Genomic DNA, 20200 nt, shown 5'->3' on the forward strand with positions numbered 1-20200 from the left:
AGGAGCCTTGCGCGGCGGCGCCTCGCCGCCGGTGTGGCCGTCCCATTCGCGCCGCGAATAGTGCCGCCAGCGATTTGCCGCGCGTTTTTCCGCCAGTGTGTTCGTACCTGTAGACCACGGTGCAAGAATACTATGGTATTCTTACACCGTGGTATTAAAGTATGGTATTCTTACACCGTGCTGTAGACCGACAGACGCAGACTCTCCCACAAAGCGCGTCTCTCGCGTGTCCCTTCCCCAGGAGCGGTCATTCTTTGTCTGCAGAATGCCTTGTTGAACGCGCCTCAAACTGTCAACGAGCGCCACAATAGACATCCCAAGCTTTGAGCAGCGTTGCCTCCGACATGGAACAAAAGTCACTCGACGCGGATTATGATGGTTCCTCGTCGCTGCACACGTGCGCCCCCCTGGCGGCAAGAATGTGCACGATGGCATGAGAGCCACCACTGGTCTCAGAAGGGAGGGGGGGGGGGGGGGCGAGCGAAAAAAGCGCGCGCTCCCCTAGAGACCAGACAGGGGGTAATGGACCAGCCGCGTGCGAGCCGACCTAACGTGTACGCTCCTGGAGGGGTTTGACCTTTCCGGTATTCTCGAAATCCCTTGCTGTCCGGCTCCCATTATCGGGCTGGGTAAGGAATGTGACTGACCCCTTCTCTGCCGCTGTGCAGTGGCCAGAAAAAAAATAAAAAGAAAATGGGCATTCCTTTTTCGCAAACCGAAACGGGAAACATTGAACAGCGCCGCGAACTTTACTGTGATTATATATTTTCTTAGCCTTTTCGAAAACATTCGACTCGGGAGCAGGACGAATTTTTCTTTAACTCCTAAATTTCTGGGAAACCTGTATACCTTTCGTTTGCAGGGGTATGGCTGCGTTCGGCTGGATGAAATGAGTAATTGCACCCCTTATTACAACTCTAGTTTTACACAGGTGTCTTCAGGAGTTCGGAAAGGTTCAGTAAGAATCTTGGACGCTTACTGTTTTCATTTGCATTAATGATATCCCCTTTCTTGTGAACTCTCATAATAACCTTTTCCCTGATGTTTGCGTCAATTTTAAAGAAATAAATAAAGCTAAAGAGATTGCTTTACTTCAATCTGACCTTACCACTGTAAAACTGGTGCAAGGAATAGTCAATGCAGCGGAATAATAACAAATGCAAAGCCATGCATGTATCCAGAGAAGCTTCCACCCCAACAGCATAACGAGCCCATATAAGCACTATTCGGGTGCTAGGATACTTACACCAAAACTTTTGTGATGTTCCTTCTGATTTGAAACTGTTGCTATATAAAACATTAATACGATCTAAACCTGAGTATGCTACACCGGTATGGGACCATAATCCAAAATAACTGAGTACGCTTTATTCTTGCTAACTGCTACCACACAGCGAGCATATTTACTGCCTCCCATCACAGAAATCGCGTATGAAAGAGTTCCGTATTGCCCTTTTCCACAAGTTGCACTATCATCCCGCTCTATACGTGATTTCCTCATCCTTCAGCCAATCTATGTTAGCTCATCGCAATGGTCAGCTTCACAAAGTCGGCATTGTGTCACACCGCACTAAATGCTTCTCCCAATCATTCCTGCCGCGAACCCCACGCGGCTGGAACCACTTTGCGGCAGAAATTGTTGGCACTAATAATTATGAGCTGTTCCGCGAATCATTAGCTAACGTTATATGATCAGGCACTAATCCGGAGCTTCAGAGCTTATAGCAGAATCGACTATTGCCAATGAAGGTCCGCACAGAGAATAAAAGAGGCAGAAAAAACGCATCAAGTTTCACGACTGGGAGTCGAATCCTCGGCGGCGCGAACAAATTAGCTTCAAAAGCCGCTGCACGAGACCACTATAGGCTATCGCCGCTTTTTTTTTTTAAACATGATATTTATTACAGTGAAGCAATGTTCCATGTACATGAACTGTGTACAAACCGCGAAGAAAGCAATAGCAAATCAACACAATGCATATTACGACACACCTAAAAAATCAAGAACCAGAAAAGACGCGACGCAGGGCACAGCACTGTTACATCGTAATACGACAGACCTAAGCAACAACGTACTAGAAACAAGGTAATGAACAACACAACACTAGGAGTGGTTGCCACTCTGATTCAAATTCAGTCCGGGCATACAATTCCTTTAGCTGAAAAATCATTCTGCTCAAGTAGGTTTCTTGTAGCCTTTATAGCGAGACATTGCCCTTTAGAACATGGTTAGAAAAAAGGCCATTTTGGTTACCATGGTTAATTGCCACCTTTGTGATACTCCAGAAACGACTGACCTTTGTTTCATCGATTGCAACGATGCTGTTCACTTCTGAGATATCTTGCAACGGATATTGAAAAAAAAAAGAAACGTAATTTCACAGCGCACTTTGTGCGGTATCCCACTGCACTGCCATTTGTTGGTGAACCTTTAAACATGTTCTTTCTGACTGGGCTACACAGCCGCTGGAAAACGAGCATGATGGAACGACATTGTGAACTAGGCTCTCGCCCCAGCCGAACACGCCTAGTGGTAAGCTGCACCATACTCTCATGCTGTGCATTGCAGAGTGTCTTCATGTTCCATCTGCTCCGTCCGTCGTCATTGCCCGCTCAATGTCGTCTTCTAGTTAGCATAAATCCAAGCTTTCGCACTGATTCGGACCCGCTGCGGTGGCTCAGTGGTGGCTCATGAGCGAATTTTAATGTGTTTACGTAACCCCAAGTGCGGGTGACGTAGTTTTAGCATCTGTGTTGTGTTGTTCGCGTGGATTGGTTTGTAAATGACGTGCTGAAGTCGGCAATAAAGAAAAAAAGCGGTATCTCAGTGGTTATGGCGCTCGGCTACTGATCCGGATTCCCGGGTTTGTACCCGACCACGGCGGCTGCATTTTTATGGAGGCAAAACGCTAAGGAGCCCTTTGTGCTGTGCGATGTCAGTGCACGTTAAAGATCCCCACGTGGTCGAAATTATTCCGGAGCCCTCCACATCAACACCTCTTTCTTCCTTTCTTCTTTCACTCCCTCCTTAATCCCTTCCCTTACGAAGCGGTTCAGGTGTCCAACGATATATGAGACAGATACTGCGCGATTTCCTTTCCCCCAAAACCAATTATTATTATTATTACCACTGATTCGAGTGTAGTGAACAGTCTCTGTAGCGTTTCTCTGTTTCAATTTCTGGGGGTGATTAATTAGAGAATAATAGTGTAATTATTTTCTCGTCTAAAAATAATTGATAAGAAAGCAGAATAAAAAATGATGGTCGGTTTGCGGAGCTATAGGCAAAATGCGAATTATGTGCGCTAGCAGTTTGGTTTGCACTTCGGTTCCAGTTTTGAGATCCAGTGCGCACAAATAGCAGGATAGCAATTTCGAGTTAATGTCCACGTATACACCATTCCCTCCACTACGTATACACCATTCCCTCCACTACAATCATAGATCCCTGGCAGCCCTCCAGCCACTCCTGGCGCAGTGTTGCAGTGGTCATGCGATGCGCAGCTGCCGCTCTATGGCAGGTGCTACCATCGACGAGACTTGGGTTGCTACCCAGGTTGCTCTCTGCGAGCAGCCTCTCGCGATTAATTGAGCTGCCTGCTGGGGATGGCTTGCTTCAGTGCCGTAACGTTCGATGGAGCTAGTTCCTTACGCCCGCAGAGAAAAAAAAAGTCTGCGTGCCCTAGTGGATAAGATCACAAGATTGCAGGTTCGAGTCGTGTCACGAACGAACAGTTTTACTTTTTTTTTCAACAGTGAAAGCTGGAATAGCTTTGTACAAACCATTTAGAAGAAGCAATTTAGAAGGTATAACGGCGGCTGTCTAACGCGTAACGCGTTTTCACAGGCGCGATAACTGTCTTAGCTTTACATCAGCCATTTGGGTTACAACGGCAGCAGTGGGTGCGTTCCAGTACTCCCAAGTAAATGTTTACTTAGATGGCTTGACGGATAGCCGCCATTGTGAGGCGCGTTCCAACTCTCACGAAGACGTCCAAGAACACTGCTTCGCCGAAGTCAACATCGATGCAGGCTAACTTGCACTCTAAAGATGGCGGAGCAGCTGGTTTGGTTTATTTTATGGGGGTTTAACGTCGCAAAGAGACTCAGGCTATGAGAGACGCCGTAGTGAAGGGCTCCGGAAATTTCGACCACCTGGGGTTCTTTAACGTGCACTGACATCGCACAGTACACGAGCCTCTAGAATTTCGCCTTCATTGAAGTTCGACCGCCGCGGCCGGGATGGAACCCGCGCCTTTTGTACCAGCAGCCGAGCGCCATAACCATGGAGTCACCGCGGCGGGTGCAGCGGAGCAGCTGGACCAGTCGCGTGTGGAGCGGAGCGAGCCGTGTTCTTCGCGGGCACCGGAGCACGGAGACGCATCATCTTTTAAGTGTGAGGTTTTCCGTTATGCTAATTTTTATAAGAACTAGCAGCCAATAAAGCAGTCTTTGTGGACCTACGATTGCCATAGCCGCGCACGTGTGTGAACCGCGCGGGAGGAAATCGTGACGGTGAGATCTCTGCTCAAGCGGTAGCAATGAACGCTGTTGGTGCGTTTATAATCTGACGATCCAAGCTGTTTTGCACGTTTTGTTCCGCACTAGATCAAAAAGTTGGTTTCTGTGGTTTGGACCTCCCTATCCCTCGGGGGTTCACAACAGACGCCTTTAAGGGCACGCATCCGTGTTTTTCCTGCTACTGTATGGTAGCCTTATCGAACTCTTTTTGGTTGCAGTCTCAGAAGAACAAAGCGGCTCATCGCGAAGCGGTTTGAATTGGAGACCCAGTTCACGGGGAAGCGGAATTCTAAACAAGCCTGGCTGTAAGTGGTGTGACAAAAAGCAAGCGTGTGTGCGTCGCATGAATGCAGCCCTGTTAGTAGGTAAAACTACTTTGCTCCGAGCATTGAATCTGATGTATGCATGTTCAATCTTTGTTCATCGCATCTTCGTCTCGGGCGTTTTCTGTTGTTAAGGTAGTGTTTCTTGCCTTTTCGTTTGCTGCAAAGCCCCCGCCTGCGTGCGCCAAAGCTGCGACTCGCAGTGTGTAGTAAATAAATACACGCCTTCCTCCAGCAGCACAGCGCATAAACTCTACCGCTCACTTGCGATAGTGTATACATACGAGTTTACCTTGTGAGGGTGATGTGGCCCCATATGATAGGTACTTGACAGAGGAATATCCTAGCTGTTCCATTATTCATTTAAGAAAGACACAGGAACGAAAAAAAAAACGAACACACTCGTAGTGAAGGAACGGAATAGCACTCGTCATCCTCCCTCACTTCGTCCGTCTTCGCATTTTTACGCTCATTTGTCTTTACTGAATATGCACCAACACACCTAGCAACAAGTACTTGTCATTATTTAGTTCATGGGCCAGCAAAGCCTTAGCCTCAACTGTTGTCGGAATTGCCATGTTTTGTGTTAGTAACATCTACCTTTTAGATCTACTTTTACTGTTTCTTAGTCGAATCATTCAGGAGCTGGAGCTTTGGGGAGCCACACCAGAGCAGTGCAGCAAAAAGTGGCTCATTTTGCTGAGAAAATACAAGGCAAGTTGGACCACGACCTGGTGTATCACGTGATATGCTTATCCAAACTGTGCAAGTACCTTTCTCATGGCGCGATAATCCAGATGTGGAGGACTATGGTCGTCATTAATAAGCTTAATGTTCGAGGCTTTTTTGCTTCCAGGAGCTCAAGAATCCCCCAACTGGGGCGGGCAGTGAGGATGGGGAGATCGACTGGCCATACTTCCAGCTGCTTGACGACGGCATGAGCGGCCGGCCGATTACAAGTCCACCGCGCCTCATTGCATCGGCCCAAGGCGGCAGTGCTGCTGGTGGCAGTGCTGCTGAATGACCGGCTGGAGTGGAGATTTGTAGCTAACAGCAGTATTTGCATGGCCAAGCTTTCCTCTTTTCTTTTCTCCATTGCACTGCATTCTTACTTAGCCTACCTCTTCAAACCTTGAGAATTTCTGCACGCCACATCAAAGCCTGCAACCTGAGAATGTCTCCAGTGCTCATCCAAGCTCTGGTGGAACGCTTGCACTGGCCATCATCAGTCTGGCTGCTTCTTCTGAACTTTCTTAAAGTTTGTGGCTTCTTTTCTTGTGTTATGCCAAGGATCCTGAGCCACCACGTGAGGAGCGACGAAAAAAAAGGCGCCGTCAATCTGCTGATGTTGCAGAACGTCTGCTGAAAAACATGGAGCGGCAGACGGATATGTCAAAAATGTTCGACTTTTTCATGTCGAAACATTCTTGATACGTTTATATAATGTAATACTCTGTCGCATGGAGAAGGACTTTGCACTTGTGAAAGTGCAAGTCTTTTCTGTTGCACAAGTGCAAAGTCCTTTTACATGAACAAATGTCAAATTACGCGAGAAATTTTTGAGGCTTTGGAGATAGCTAGAGCTGGCGATGACTGCGTAAGTGCTCCGTCAATTCTGTTGTCACAAAAAGGGATGTCCTATCTTACATCGTTCAAGTGTGTCACTCGATGACTGTTATCTTTCAAGATTCTAGGATAATGCCTTGCAGACATTATCGAGAGTATAAAATTCCGCTTCTGGAATGAAATAAAATCAGTTGGAAGTAAGCGCTCGTGTTGTCTGTGTCATTCTGTGTCCTTGTTTTTTGCGCTTTTTCGTTCAGCATGGAAAACCAACTCACCCAAACGCGGCCATTATCCTTAATCTCATTTACTCACCTAACTTTTTGCCGCCCCCTGCTATGCTTGCCTTCTCTTGGAATCCACTCCGTTACCCCCAAGGACCAGTGGTTATCTTGCCTTCGAATTATATGCCCTGCCGAAGCCCATCTCTTTCCGTTGATTTCGACTAGGATGTCATTAACCCACGTTTTTTCTCTCATCCACTACACCCGCTACCGGTCTGTTAACGTTGCACCTATCATTTTTTTTCCATACTTCGTTGTGTTGTCCTTAGCCTCCACGTTTTTGCCCTGTAGATGAGCACCAGTAAGATACAGTTGTATACTTTTCTCTTGAGAGATTCTGGTAAACTGTCATTCATGATCGGATAGAACCTGCCATATGCACTTCACCCCATCCTTATTCTTCCAGTTATTTCCCTCTCATGATCATGAGCGGCCACTGCCTGCCAAAAGTAGACGTGTTCCTTTACCACTTCAAGCACCTCACTACCAATTGTGAACTGCTGTTCCCTTGCTACACTGGTGAACATTACTTTGGTTATCTCCATGTTAGTTTTAAGAGGTACCATTCTGCTGTAATTGAACAAACCATTTTATTTATTTTCAATGCCTTCAAGTGCCGAGGCATTACAGAGGGGAGTGGGGGAACAACAACAAAAATGTTCAAAAGCGGCAAAACTAAGTAGGTAAAATAAATGTAAGATAATACAACATTCCAAGAAAGCAAAGAAGCACAGAAACAACAGCAAAAAAGTATACATTACAAGAAAGCAAAGAAATAAAGCTCAGAAACAACAGCAAAAAAGTAACGCATAAAACTGAAAGACAACAGCACAGGAAAAAAATGCGAAGAAATGATGAAGCAAAAATAACTAGGGGTGTCACGCATCAGCCTCATCAGAGACTGAAGATAAACAACATAGTCATTTATGCCAGCCACAGCTGCGGGAAGGTGGTTCCACTCTTTTGATGAGCGGGTTAGTATGAACAACCTGGTTTAAATCACAACGTGATAGTCGTGATCACCAGCTGCTGTTGGACAGGAAAGCCTGGCAGCTAGGTCATTCCTGAATTATGAGGCTTCCTGTTCATTGGACGTTTCGTCTACGTCATCATCTGGGGCGTCTGGCTCCGTATCGTCGTCTGAGAGCTCCTCTGGAGCTTCATCATGCATTCTCATGCACAGATTGTGCATTGCAGCGCTGGCAGCCACAACGTCTGGCGCCTTTCGCACCGAGACTTACAGAGCCTTGGTGAATACTGATGTCCAGCGACCCTTCGATTAAACCAAAAGCCCGCTGAACAATGCAGCGCGCTTTTGCATGAGCCTTGTTGAAGCGGATCTCAACAGGGCTGCGTGTGTCTTTGAAGGGTGTTGTGATGGTCATGGGCACTGTCATGGCACCCAGTTAAAATATCTAATATGCCACGATGGTGACACACTGCCTGTAGTTGTATAGAATAGAACAGTTTCCGGCGGAAATAATCTTGGTGCAATGACTCGGGTGCTTCAATCCTCACGTGACAACCATCAATTGCTCCTACAAAGCCGTCATTATTGGAGAGAGCTTTAAATCCTGCCACAATTTGTGGGAGTTCGTTTTGTTTTGGGAGGTAGGCCATTCTATCCAGCTGCCTCATCATTAGGTTGAGTGCAGAGGTGACCATTCGGAAAGTGGTGGTCCTTGGTACGTTAAAACAAGCCCCCAACACACGGTACGAAGTTCCGCACGCGAATCAGAACAAGAAGACCAGGAGGTGCACCTCTCTACTCCATCCGTGGGTCCTTGTAGGTTGGTCGGCCCAAAGCAGATTCATCAGTTCTCGGAAGAACTCTCTAGTGATTATAAAGTGATGCTTAAAATCAAGCTCCTGATTGTGGAGGTACTCAAGGAGTATTGAACGCTGTGTTAGGCAGCAGTATGGACCTCTGGCCTGCAAAATAAACACAGCTGTCAAAATGCTGAATTGCAAAGACAATTTTCACAAAAACATTGTCAAGCAAACTTTCAAACCAAGTGTACAATTGCATTTTAGTAATTCAGTGAGATCGGTTGCTCCTGATTATCATTCTCACCAGTATACTGGACAAACCTTTAAATCCTGAGTCTTTTTTTAGACAAAAAACGTGCGCTTCATTCAAGCCGTCCTCTGCATAATTATGAAACAGCGATCTCTATGGCAGGAAACACTGGTACCAGTCTCTCCATGTCGACTACCGCTGCGCAAGCAGTACTTGCACAACAAGTCGCGATCCCTCGTAATATCTGTACAGCAATACCTCCATATGTGCCCCTGCACCGGAAGTCAAATTCCTTTTTTCCCCGCCAGTATTGCATCTAACTTCCCCAATGGCGCCGGGAAGAGCAAACTGGAGCGCGGAAAAGCGCGCGCATGTCGAACGAATACCACCAGCCACTTAACGCAGGAAAAGAAGTACTTCAGTTGCTTCGTGATAGGATCATCTGGATGAGCATGTTCGAGGAGCATGATACATTTAGCATCAATAATAAAAGCAGAATCGCGTCGTCTTCCGATAGCGGGGACATTGCGCGTGCGAAATGGTGTGCAGCGTCTACAGAAGCGCTGCCACCTATCATGTGATTTGCACAACTGAAATAAAAAGCACACATTTAATGCAGTAAAAATAACCAAACTGTCAAAAACGCGCTTTTAACTTGTTCTATTGACTAATTTTAAAAATATAACAGTGAAACTATTCGTAAGTTTTAGTTTAATTTTAACACAGCAAGGCGGCGCATGAAGTAGCCATGTTCCAATGCGTAGACATGTAGACGGCTTCCTAGACGTCACACTAGACGTCTTGTTAGACGTCTAGAGTATTGGAACGCAGCCAGTAACGCGTTACGACGCGTGACGCTTTTCAGGTTGAAGTATCCACCGTAAAGCTGCACCGTTTGTACCCTAAAAAACACACAAAAAACTGGCGGCTCTCATACCCGCCGTTCACTCCATCCCGTCGACGGGAAGGAGTAGAAGCACACGGGCGCCTTCCGCCTGCATCGAAACGCGGCCGCCGCGGCCATGTTCGGACCCGGGCACTCCAGCTCAATAGCCGAGCGGCCAAACCACTGAGCCACCGCGGCGAGCGGAGCCCAATAGCCAGGTTGGGAAAAAATTATTTACATATGTACACATTCCAGGTTTACCGGATACACTGACATTCCCAGGTATAGACATGACGCTGTGTAAGGCGAGTCAATTAAAGAGATATCATAATCATATTTGGACAAATAACAGGAACTGTTCATTTGAACCTACGGGATAACACACAGAAGTGAAGCGCCACACAGAAAAAGAAAGACCTTAGCGCCAGTTCGGCCGAAAAACGGATCGTTGTTAACTGAAATGAACGCGCATGACCACTGTCGGGGACACTCCTCTTCCCCCAAGAAAAAGAGCTCCTCGGACAACTCGTCAGCCGTGGGATGAAAAAAGCATAAAGAAGGGCCCAAAAAGTTCCGCGTCAGTGTTCGCGCCGGAGATGCATGTGTCTCCCAGCAGTGTACGCAAAATACTCTTTAAAGGGGCGGACAAACTTGCGAAGGCAACGCCTGCACTGTCCCGTGGTCGTCCAAGAACAGGCTGAGCCACAATCTCGGTTCTTCCTGACAAACAAAAACAAAACTAAACTGTAGTCTGTAGACGCCTTATGACACAGATGGGCGGTTTAACAATATGACAAAGGTGCCAGAAGGCACCGACTATGATGGACTGAATCCGGTAGCGCCCCTCAAGCAGAGGCAGGTCAAATGTCTGCGCTCTTCCTATAGGAGCTGTAATGCCCTCCACGACCGAAGACTACACACCACCCAATATTCCAGCGCAGTCGTAGGTCACACGTAAAATGCACATCTGCGTACACCCCTGTAAAGATATCGCAGATGTGACACGAGTCTGGGGACACCACACAAAAATGTAATGACTGAGTAATTAAGAGCAGCCCCAGACAAGGAGGCGTACTCACGAAAAACATTTAAAGCCTCAAGGAGGCTGCAGTGTTCAGCTATTTATGTAGAGAGTCGTGTCATCCGCATAAGCGGCAACGCGCACCGCCTCGCTACCTGGCAAAGGCAGGCCTCTAATGAGGGAGTGGCGATTCGTTGCCAAGAGAAAAGGCTCTTATGCTGGAAGAAACAAAAGCCGGGATAGGGGACACCCTTGACAGACGCCGCGGCCACCATCAAATGCTGTACTTTCCCGGCCGCCGAGGATCAGAGCGCTGGAATAAATACCCCTGTGCCATGATAAGCGCACTGTCCCAACTCCCCCGAGATCACGGCATATACAAAACGAATTCTGCACTTATGCAAAGCTGGCCTCGCCTCTCACTCTTTTTCTTACCCTCCCGACCTCCCGATAGTCAGATGATATTGGCATCCGCTTTGATTCGGGGTGGTGAGGGGTGGCGACATAAAAAAGAAGAAATTCAAAATATATGCGGGGAGAGGTCTGTGTTCTGAATCTTTGTGTGGTGCAAGTATAGCTATATCTTCTGCCTTCGCTCTTTTTTCTATTCTTCAATTTTACCTGCAAATGGCTGTGGTGGTGGCCACCTAGATCGCAGTCTGCACTGCCCTCATTTTATTGCAGCCACTATTGCCACTATTTACACTAATCGCAGGCGAAAGAGCGTCGCCCGCAGTAACAAGCACCGGGTATTCGCTTCCCTGTGGCCCCTCCGTGGAAAGGGTTCCCTTTGTATGCTCCTCGTGTTGAGGTGCGTGACTAATTAGAGATTCCACGGGCCATCAATTGCCGGCATTCGGGGAAGACGGGTCGGGACCGACGGACAGGGAACCGACAGGAGACTTGGAGCGGCTATCGCCATTGTCTTGAGCCTTGGCGCCCGCTTCCAGGAAAGACACATGCAATCCTAACGGACCTTCAATGAGGTGTTTTGTGTCTGCAATTTGCTTTCTCGGAGCTTTCAACTGCTGTCACACGATCTGTGGTAACTAATGAACTAAAAGAGCGTGGTTTTCGCCATTGCGACTGGCTTCTGAGATCTCGTCCAATAAGCCGAATCCGTGTTCCCAAATGTTTTGTAATATGTTTGTTGAGAGGACGTTATTAAGGTCTGATGAAATTTCATGAGAGGAGGCACGTGTAAATGTTATAATGAAAGCTCTTTCCTTGTCCTGACCTCTTCAGTCAGCTAGCAGATGGACAACTAATCTTCGCCTTCACGTCGGCGCGGGCGAGACTGAGGGGACATTCAACTTTTGCGCCGGTACCCGCTTAACCCGTAGCCTCCACCAGTGATATCTCGAATTCACTACTGCAAAGGCACTAATACCCCTGTCACACGGGACTACTTCTCGGCCCTTGCCGTAAAGTTGTCTTATTGCACTAAATGAGGAAAACCGAAAAGGAGCAGCGACGCTGCTACGCGGCAAATCCAAAGGAGCTAGAACGCGGCCTCCGTGAATGCCAAAAGTCACCGCTGTGTGTGCAGCGGCGCTAGTAACATTATGAAATTAAAGCAGACGGTAGCACTTCAGCTAAGAGGGCTTTCGTTTATGTTGGAAAAAGTAGCTATCACGATAATAAACGAGCGTTCTGACGGTGAGAAACGGATATTTTGAAACAAAGTTTCTTTTTTTTTTCATCGTTCTCGGTCCGACCACGGTAGGCGCACTTTTCCGTTCGGCTCCTCGTCGTGTTCGCGAAGCGTGCTTTGTTGCTTGTGTCTTTGTGCACACAAGCAAACTCAAAACACGCACTCAACAAAGAGCAAACGAAGAAAAAAAAGCAAAGCGAGATGCGCAAGCACGTGTGTGTCGATGCGGCTGCTGAAAAGCGTTCAAGTCCTTTCTTAGCAGTGTGGATGTCTTTAGTCATAGCCTCCTCTACGGTTAAGTGCACTGTAACGCAAAATTAACCATTGAATAAGATAAATTAGATATTTTTTACGGTTTCAAAACTAAAAATTGCATCAATTTTTTATTCTTTGAGCTCGCTAGCTGGCGCTGCCGTCTGGGTTGCTGCTTTAAGCAACTTTAAGGCCGCTGACGGCCGCCTTTATTGCTACGGACCTTTATCCTATGTGCCTATGGCACATCCTATGGCACATCCTATGTGCCCATCGATGTGCCCAACTCGATGGGCACATCCTACGCATACCAGCGGAGCGCCTACGCGCACGAGCGTACGCTGGATCCTGTCTGCGCATGCGCAAAGCGCGACGCGCGCGCAGGCGCGAGCAGTGCGCTTCGGAAGAGGGGTCATGTTTACAATAGAAGGACCGCGGGGCTCTCGGGGACTCCCATGAAAGCTCTCACAGGTTCCTAGAACTTTTCTTGGCGGTTTGAGTTGTCTTTTAAGGGCCCCCGAAATCCCCTTTTTTGACGCTTCAAATTCCTTCCGTCGGCTCGAGAGGGGGAACGCGCCAGCACAGGGAGCATGGAGGTGGATGCCTTTTTTCGACGCCCGTCACGGCGCGGCGCTGGGCGCGCAGACGCTCCGCCGTACGCCTAGGATGTGTCCACCGAGTTGGGGCTAAGTATCCTGCGCTCAATACGATATTCAATGCACGCGGCAAGAAGTGTAGCAAACATTAACAATGGTGTTTATACAGCTGCAATCACGAGCAGCATCAGGCATGTACAAAACGGCTCGACGAATATGACAAGTCCAAACCGGGGTTGGTTCGTTGGCGGCAGAGCTTGCGTTCTCGACGTCACTTCAAACAAGGTTGCGCGGTCTGACCATACCTAGGAAAGTCGTCCGGTAGCAGCCGAGGCAGGGCCGGTCGTCAAAAAAAACGCCGGCTCCCAGGCGCTGCTGTCTCCCGTCGCCCAGCCGAGTAGTGACGGGATACCGCTGACGAAGCCACGTGACCGGCTTCACACTCTGCCTGGTGTGCATGTAGTGCGCGTGAAGCACCTCTAACAACGGCAGTTTGGCCTGCATCAGCCTGAGAGAAAAACGTGGTAGGGCTTTAACGTTGTTAAACTGAGTACATGTGTGAAACCACGTGTTTAGCCTGGTTGGCTCATGGTGGTGCTCTGCTAATACGTGGGCACGTCTGGCGACGATATTGATGCGAAAGCCTTTATAGGTTCATGACTCGCCAGCGGTCTAGTTTGCTGAAAAGTGTCACTCTAGCTATCAATCAAACTGACAACGTCATCGAATGAAACAAGCAAAAAAACATTAACAATTAATGAATGAAAATTAGAAATAAAATAAAATCAAACAAAACAAATATAAAAATGAAAAATAAAAATAAAGAGCCAGTAATAGAAAATAAAAAGGATGACTTTGACCCAGCTGATTTCGATTGAATTGAATAAATTTCAAGTTTTACAAACAATTGTGGATTCTTTAGTCAACATCTTCACCACAAATCAGCGACACAAGCATCAACACCGCGCTAAAAGCTTTCGCCTCACCGCGATTTAGGCCGTGGGGACGTCGGGAAGCGTGGACCCCACCATTGCGCACCCGTCGGTGTCACGGTCGAAGTGAATCAACGCCAGGTTCAACTGGTTGATGTTGGACACGCAGCTATTTAAAAACAGCTGCGTTCCCTCCATGACGCGTTTGCTGGCGGTTGGAGTCCCGGACGGCTGCTGTCCGTATCGTACCAACCGGACTAGAGACAGGGACGAGACTTCGTTCCAGCGCTCGGGCCTCGCGACGGCTTGGGAAAGCCGGCAGTACTCTACATAGGCGGTGGTTTCCATGATTGCGACCGCTTCCTTGTGCCCACTCAGGCGAGCGTTTACCAGCCCGTAATCGAGGAAGACCAGATTACGCGAATTCACCGGATCTGTCGAGTTGCCGTATTCGGCTTGAACACGGTGCGGCACCCGATGGCGGCGCCTTCGTGGTGTTTCGGGGTCCGTTAACTGTTCGTAGGTGTAATTTAACACTTTCGAATATGGGAGACGACCAACCAAGTATATCTCCTCGTTCATGATATGTTGTATGCTTGCAGGCTCTTTCCGGATGAAGTGGGTGCGCAAGTTTTTCAGTCGGCGACAATCCTTCAGGAGGCGCACTAAAAAGTCAACATTTCGTTGCGTAGCCACCACCTCGATGTGCATGCTCTCCAGTTGCATTTCTGGCAGCTTGATGTTGGGGACCGACGGCAGTTCGTTTAACGAGCCATCATGTAGCGTCCATTCGAGCGTTCTCACTGTGGTCAACTTGACAGCTAACAGAGCGAACAGATGTAAAGGTTGAACCACGCAGTTCACGCACAACAGTTATTGCAAATTACTGCAGCTGGAGACAGTTTCGCAGGGCTGCGGACGAAAGCGCAATGCAATTAGTGAAGTCTAGTTTTTCCGCGTGGTTAGAAATGCTTGCTGCTGGAAAGTCCTGTATGATGCCCTCATCGGTTCCCGACGTAAAGCTGAGTGCTCAAACAAGACGAGTCTGGAAGACGATACATCGGAGTTTGGGAAATGCATCTGCCAATGCTATCAGGGACCCTGCGTCCAGGAGTGATAATATACTCTCCCGTACTTCAAGGGGCAGCATGCTGAATATTTTGTTGGAAGCAAGCTTCTATCGGGGCCAGCGACACGCTCAAATTCTTTAAAAACAGGACCGAAGCCTCAGTAAGCAAAATCTGGCCGCAAAATTTGAAAACACTCACTTGGAAGAGAACTTAGCATTCCTGACGGATCCTGAAGAACGCAGGCAAAGAACCAACGCGGAGGCATGAAATAAGAAACTGCTGCTGCTCACGGCTACGATGTTGATGGCATGTCGCTGTCCCCTTTGTACAGGCGGGTATACAAAAAGGTCTGGGCCCAGACAAAAAAATAATATAACGAAATCTGAGCGAAAAAAAAAGAAAAGTTGCTCCCATGCGCACCCAACCACAGTAGCTGATCCAACCCCTCGTGGGGGTCTTTACAAAGCGACTCTAAAGCCCCCTTGAGAGGAGAGGGAAAGGTCCTGGAGGGAAGCACCGGCGGAAGGACAAAGTGCTCAAAGTAGCCCGGCGAGATGCCCTCCCGCGTGAGCTCCCACCTGACCCTTTCATAGCTCCTTCATAGAACTTGCTTTTGGGATGCTTCAGCCACAGGTGGGATGGAATTGGGAGGGCGAGCGCTTCGACATTCCGTACGAAAGTTCCACAGACGCTGGTGCCGCACGACGGTGTAAAGAGGAAACGTCACGATGGCGATTGCTGACCTCAGTGTGTTTTTGTGCGTGCATTTGTGCCGTATTGCTCGTTGGTCGTGGTGTTTCCCGATCTTTTCTTGCAATGAACACAAAATACCGGAGCAACCGCATGTGCAGCAGTGGCGTAGCCAGAAATTTTTTTCGGGGGGTGGGGAAGGGGGGGGGGGGGGCTTATGTTGCAGGGCGGCCTCCTCATTGAATTTGTGGTGGAATCAAACGCAAGAACAGTAACTGCATTGCCACTGACAATGCCATTGTGTATTAGATAGCGCTACGCACTGTCTAGACGAGTGAAATATGTATTCTTTAAATAAAAGAATGTATTCGTATGTCTTAAAAAATCGTGGCAGACATAACTGATACCAATGGTTTCATGTTTTTGCGTATTTAATTAGTAAAGGAAATATCACACCAAGTCTAAAATCTAAAACTATATCAGTTCGAAACCGGCAAAGCAGTGACTGGCGCTGATGTGAAAACCTAAAAGACATGAAATGAGCAAGCAGAGGACAAACATTTTAATGCATCTTTGTCGGTGAAGAAGCTTTAGATTTTCGTAAATATCCAACGGCCAGGGAAAAATCTCAATGCCGCTGTCCTTCCTTCCAATGTACTGCGCAGCAGTAGCTGTCACCGGTCATGTATTGCGAGTAATTGCACCTAAATTTTATTCGCAACAGCTAGCACATGTATGAACGAGGAGTTCTGCAAAAATTACGTTAGAAGTGGGAAACTAAATGGAATATTAAAAATTCGAAGACACAACTTGATAAAGGACAAGAAAGTGTCACTGGAAATAAAGTCGCTGCATGTATGCACAAAACGTCCAAACAAGATATTTAAATACACGTGTGTCTCCACTAATTCTACGTATCTAAACAAAATTCGCTATATACGATGCGTCAAACGGCAAATAAACATCCTGCGCAATCGCAGATAGTAAACATAACACACGGAAAGACAGACGATCCAGGCAAGAACAAAACTATGATAGCAGAAGTCGCGATATGTACTTGGGCCTATTAGGAATTGCCGCCAGCTGGTATTAAGATTGGCGCCAGCATGTCTCGAGGATTGCCACCAAGACAGAATCTCTCGCCAGGTGTCTGCGGGATGCATTTACCGCGCTCGCCCGGTCGTTGCAGCGCGGGACAAGCGGGGAGCAGGGTTCTGCGCAAATTCCTTTAAGGAGTCCCTGTCCCCGGCAGCGAAGTGGTTCCGGCTGTCTTCCGATTTTCCCCGTCCTCTCCACGACCTGGCTACTCCTGGCTTCACGGGCACAGCACCAGCGTGAGAACGGATCGCCACAGTGGCTCGTCAGCAGGCTTCGCCGGCCATGGCTAATGGCAGAACCACTGGGGATTAGACAGTAGAGACTTTTAGTATAGCGTACGCAGACATACGCAAAGGCATAGCGTACGCTATAAAATAGCGTGCTTCGTACTGCGCATGCGCTAAACGCTATTCCAAACCGAGGTTTAGCGTACGTGCGCGTTACGTACGCTATTTCTCGAATTTAGCGTGCGTGCTCTTGCGTACGCTGGGAAAAATAGCGTTGTCAAGATGGCGGCGCCCACGTCACCCGCTTCGGAGAGAATTCGTCAATGTTATTGGTTTTTTAGGCATATTCATTGCTTTAAATAGCACACGTGATATTCGCTTTGCCTCGCCTCGCCAACAGCATAAAGAAAGAGGGATAAACTTGCCCAATTTTCTATTCTGTGTAACGATTCCGCAGCTCTTAGCCCTAACAAGACAGAACCGACTGTGGATTGCCTTGATTTGGATTCTTAAGGAAATGTAGTCACAGCCTTGCCAAAAGTAGCCGTTTCAGCGGTTAGCTGGTCCATCAAAGGCTAGCCACCAAGCCGGTCGCAGCAACGCTGCGTCGCAGTGCTCGTAGCACGTGTGTGCGTTGACATCGTGATCGTACTTCTCAGATGGCAGCCACCGTGTTGAAGCTGTTGCTGATGCTGTTCACGCTCGCGCTCGTTCATGTTCACGCTCGCGCATCATCACGGCTTCGATGTCGTCTCAGCTTAAAAACGCTAGGCAGTAGGGGTCCGAAAGGATGCTAGTACGCACCATGACGTTATTAAGAACCTCGCTCGGTTCGGTTACCTAAAAAAAGTCTGGCCCTACCTCCACTGTGCAGAGCACGAACCATTTGGCCACGCAACCGGCTATCTGCGTGATGCGACTTGGATAACCTTGGCCATGCCTTGGCTAAATAGAAAAAAACTTTGTCGCAAGATATTTTCTCAATTTAACACCAGATGGCGCCACTGCAACCTACGCTATCGTTGCGTTCAGGTTGGCATACGATAAACTAAAAGTGGTCGTGCGACCTCCTCTGTTAACTCCCGCTAAATGCTTGCGTATAGCGTACGCAAGCGCTCATACGCTATACTAAAAGTCTCTAGTTTTAGCTGTGCGTACGCAAGTGCTTGCGTACGCAAAGCGCTACGGAGCTGCGTACGTTACGCTGTCCGTTCCGAAGTATAGTTTTAGCTGGCCGTGCCGTAGCGTCCCTCAGGCGCACGTGGCGCCATCTAGTGACAAGGCGTCAAACCACATAAATAATAATTGGTTTTTTGGGGAAAGGAAATGGCGCAGTATCTGTCTCATATATCTTTGGACACCTGAACCGCGCCGTAAGGGAAGGGATAAAGGAGGGAGTGAAAGAAGAAAGGAAGAATAGGCGCCGTAGTGGAGGGCTCCGGCATAATTTCGACCACCTGGGGATCTTTAACGTGCACTGACATCGCACAGCACACGGGCGCCTTAGCGTTTTTCCTCCATAAAAACGCAGCCGACGCTCGGTTGAAGAAATTAAATCCGTGATTACTGATAACTAGTGTGAGTGTATTGGGAGCCTTTTTTTGTTCCAAGAGGAAAAACTATGCAAACCGAAGAAAATGTAAGAACTGGCTAAAAGCTAGAAAACTGCTTCGCCAGGTGTCGTTGCTATGAGGAAAACACACTGCATATAGTTAAGCCTAGGAGCCTGAAAATCACCAAATTATCTGAAAAACAGGGGCTAGTTATCGCTTATACCGCTACGTGTGGGCAAGATAAGGCGAAATAAAAGCGAACCGCTACCATTTGAGCGAGCTATTGCGTCGAAGAATCCTGCGGCGACGTGTATTTATTCCGAAGCGGGCGAGCAGGGCGCCGCCATCTTGTCAAAGTTAGCGTACGCAAGCCACGCAAGCGCCGCAACGCAAAGTCCGCTGGCTAGCGTACGCACGCAAGACGCAGGGCTTGCGCTTGCGTTCTGCGCATGCGCACTACCGTCCCCGCAAACTCCTTGCGTACGCTAAGCCGTTGCGTACGCACAGCTAAAACTGTCTATTATCTCCCGACGGAGCGCTCCGGCTTTGCACGTCGGTTTCTTCGAAGTTCACCGACCGGCGGAGAGCGGGCCGACCAGCTGACCTCTCCTGCCAGCCCGACGGGGTCCTGGCCGCATACCCCTCTCTTTCTCTCCGGCTCAACTTATACCCCTGTCACACGGCCAGTTTCAATGCCGATCGAGTCGAGGGTCATCGAGATTCTCAATCACCATCGAACTCGAAGGAGTTGTGTCGCTGCTACACGGCAAATCTCAATGGCCATTGAAATGGTTCTCGTTACTCACGCTACGCTTGTGTGGCGCCACAATCGCTACTTTAGATTTTACAAAATAACAAAAATATTTGATAAACGTATACGAAATGCTTAAATACATGCATACGCGGATGTCGTTTAAAACCCTTTTAATTGCACGTACGCGACGGACAGATGCAGACACTGCTGTAGCCACTCTAATACAAGACAAGTCAAAACCAAGCCCGTCCAACCGCATCGGAGCGCTGCTTCGTTAGGCTTAACACATAGGAAGTCGCCTTGATTTCTGAAAAACAAAAGCTATTTGTCTCTTGAAACTTTATGCGAGGGTAAGAATGGGCAAATCGAAGGCGAATACAACAGCTTAGAACACGATATTGCTTTGAGGAATTAGCGACGAAGTTGTTATCGCTGCGAAGCGGGCGGGCAGGGCACCGCCATGTTGTCAACGCGAAGTACGCAAACAACGCAAAGACCGCAACGCCAAATTAATGCGCTTAATGAGCTTAAAACCAGTCTGATACAATTTTAGAATTATTGTACAGACTACTTGCATTAGACAGTTTTAGCTGTGCGTACGGAAGCGCTTGCGTGCGCAAAGCGCTACGGCGCTGCGTACGCTACGCTGTCCGCTCAGAAGTATAGTTTTAGCTGGGCGTACGCTAACAGCGGGTAACCGCGACTGTGTGGACCTGCCTTACAGGTTTTAAAAATGCGCCAGCGTGTTATGTCGCGC

The 20200-nt window shown here is 48.2% G+C and overlaps 1 protein-coding gene across 1 annotated transcript; it reads left to right on the forward strand.

Moving 5' to 3' along the window:
- Nucleotides 1-344: 344 nt before the first annotated feature.
- On the forward strand, nt 345-5867 carry LOC144119879 (uncharacterized). Its single transcript, XM_077652397.1, has 3 exons — nt 345-397; nt 5473-5557; nt 5700-5867. The coding sequence occupies exons 1-3, from the start codon at nt 345-347 to the stop codon at nt 5865-5867; spliced, it is 306 nt and encodes a 101-aa protein (XP_077508523.1).
- Nucleotides 5868-20200: the final 14333 nt, after the last annotated feature.

The sequence above is a fragment of the Amblyomma americanum genome, chromosome 2 (assembly GCF_052857255.1).
Source record: "Amblyomma americanum isolate KBUSLIRL-KWMA chromosome 2, ASM5285725v1, whole genome shotgun sequence".
NCBI lineage: Eukaryota > Metazoa > Arthropoda > Arachnida > Ixodida > Ixodidae > Amblyomma > Amblyomma americanum.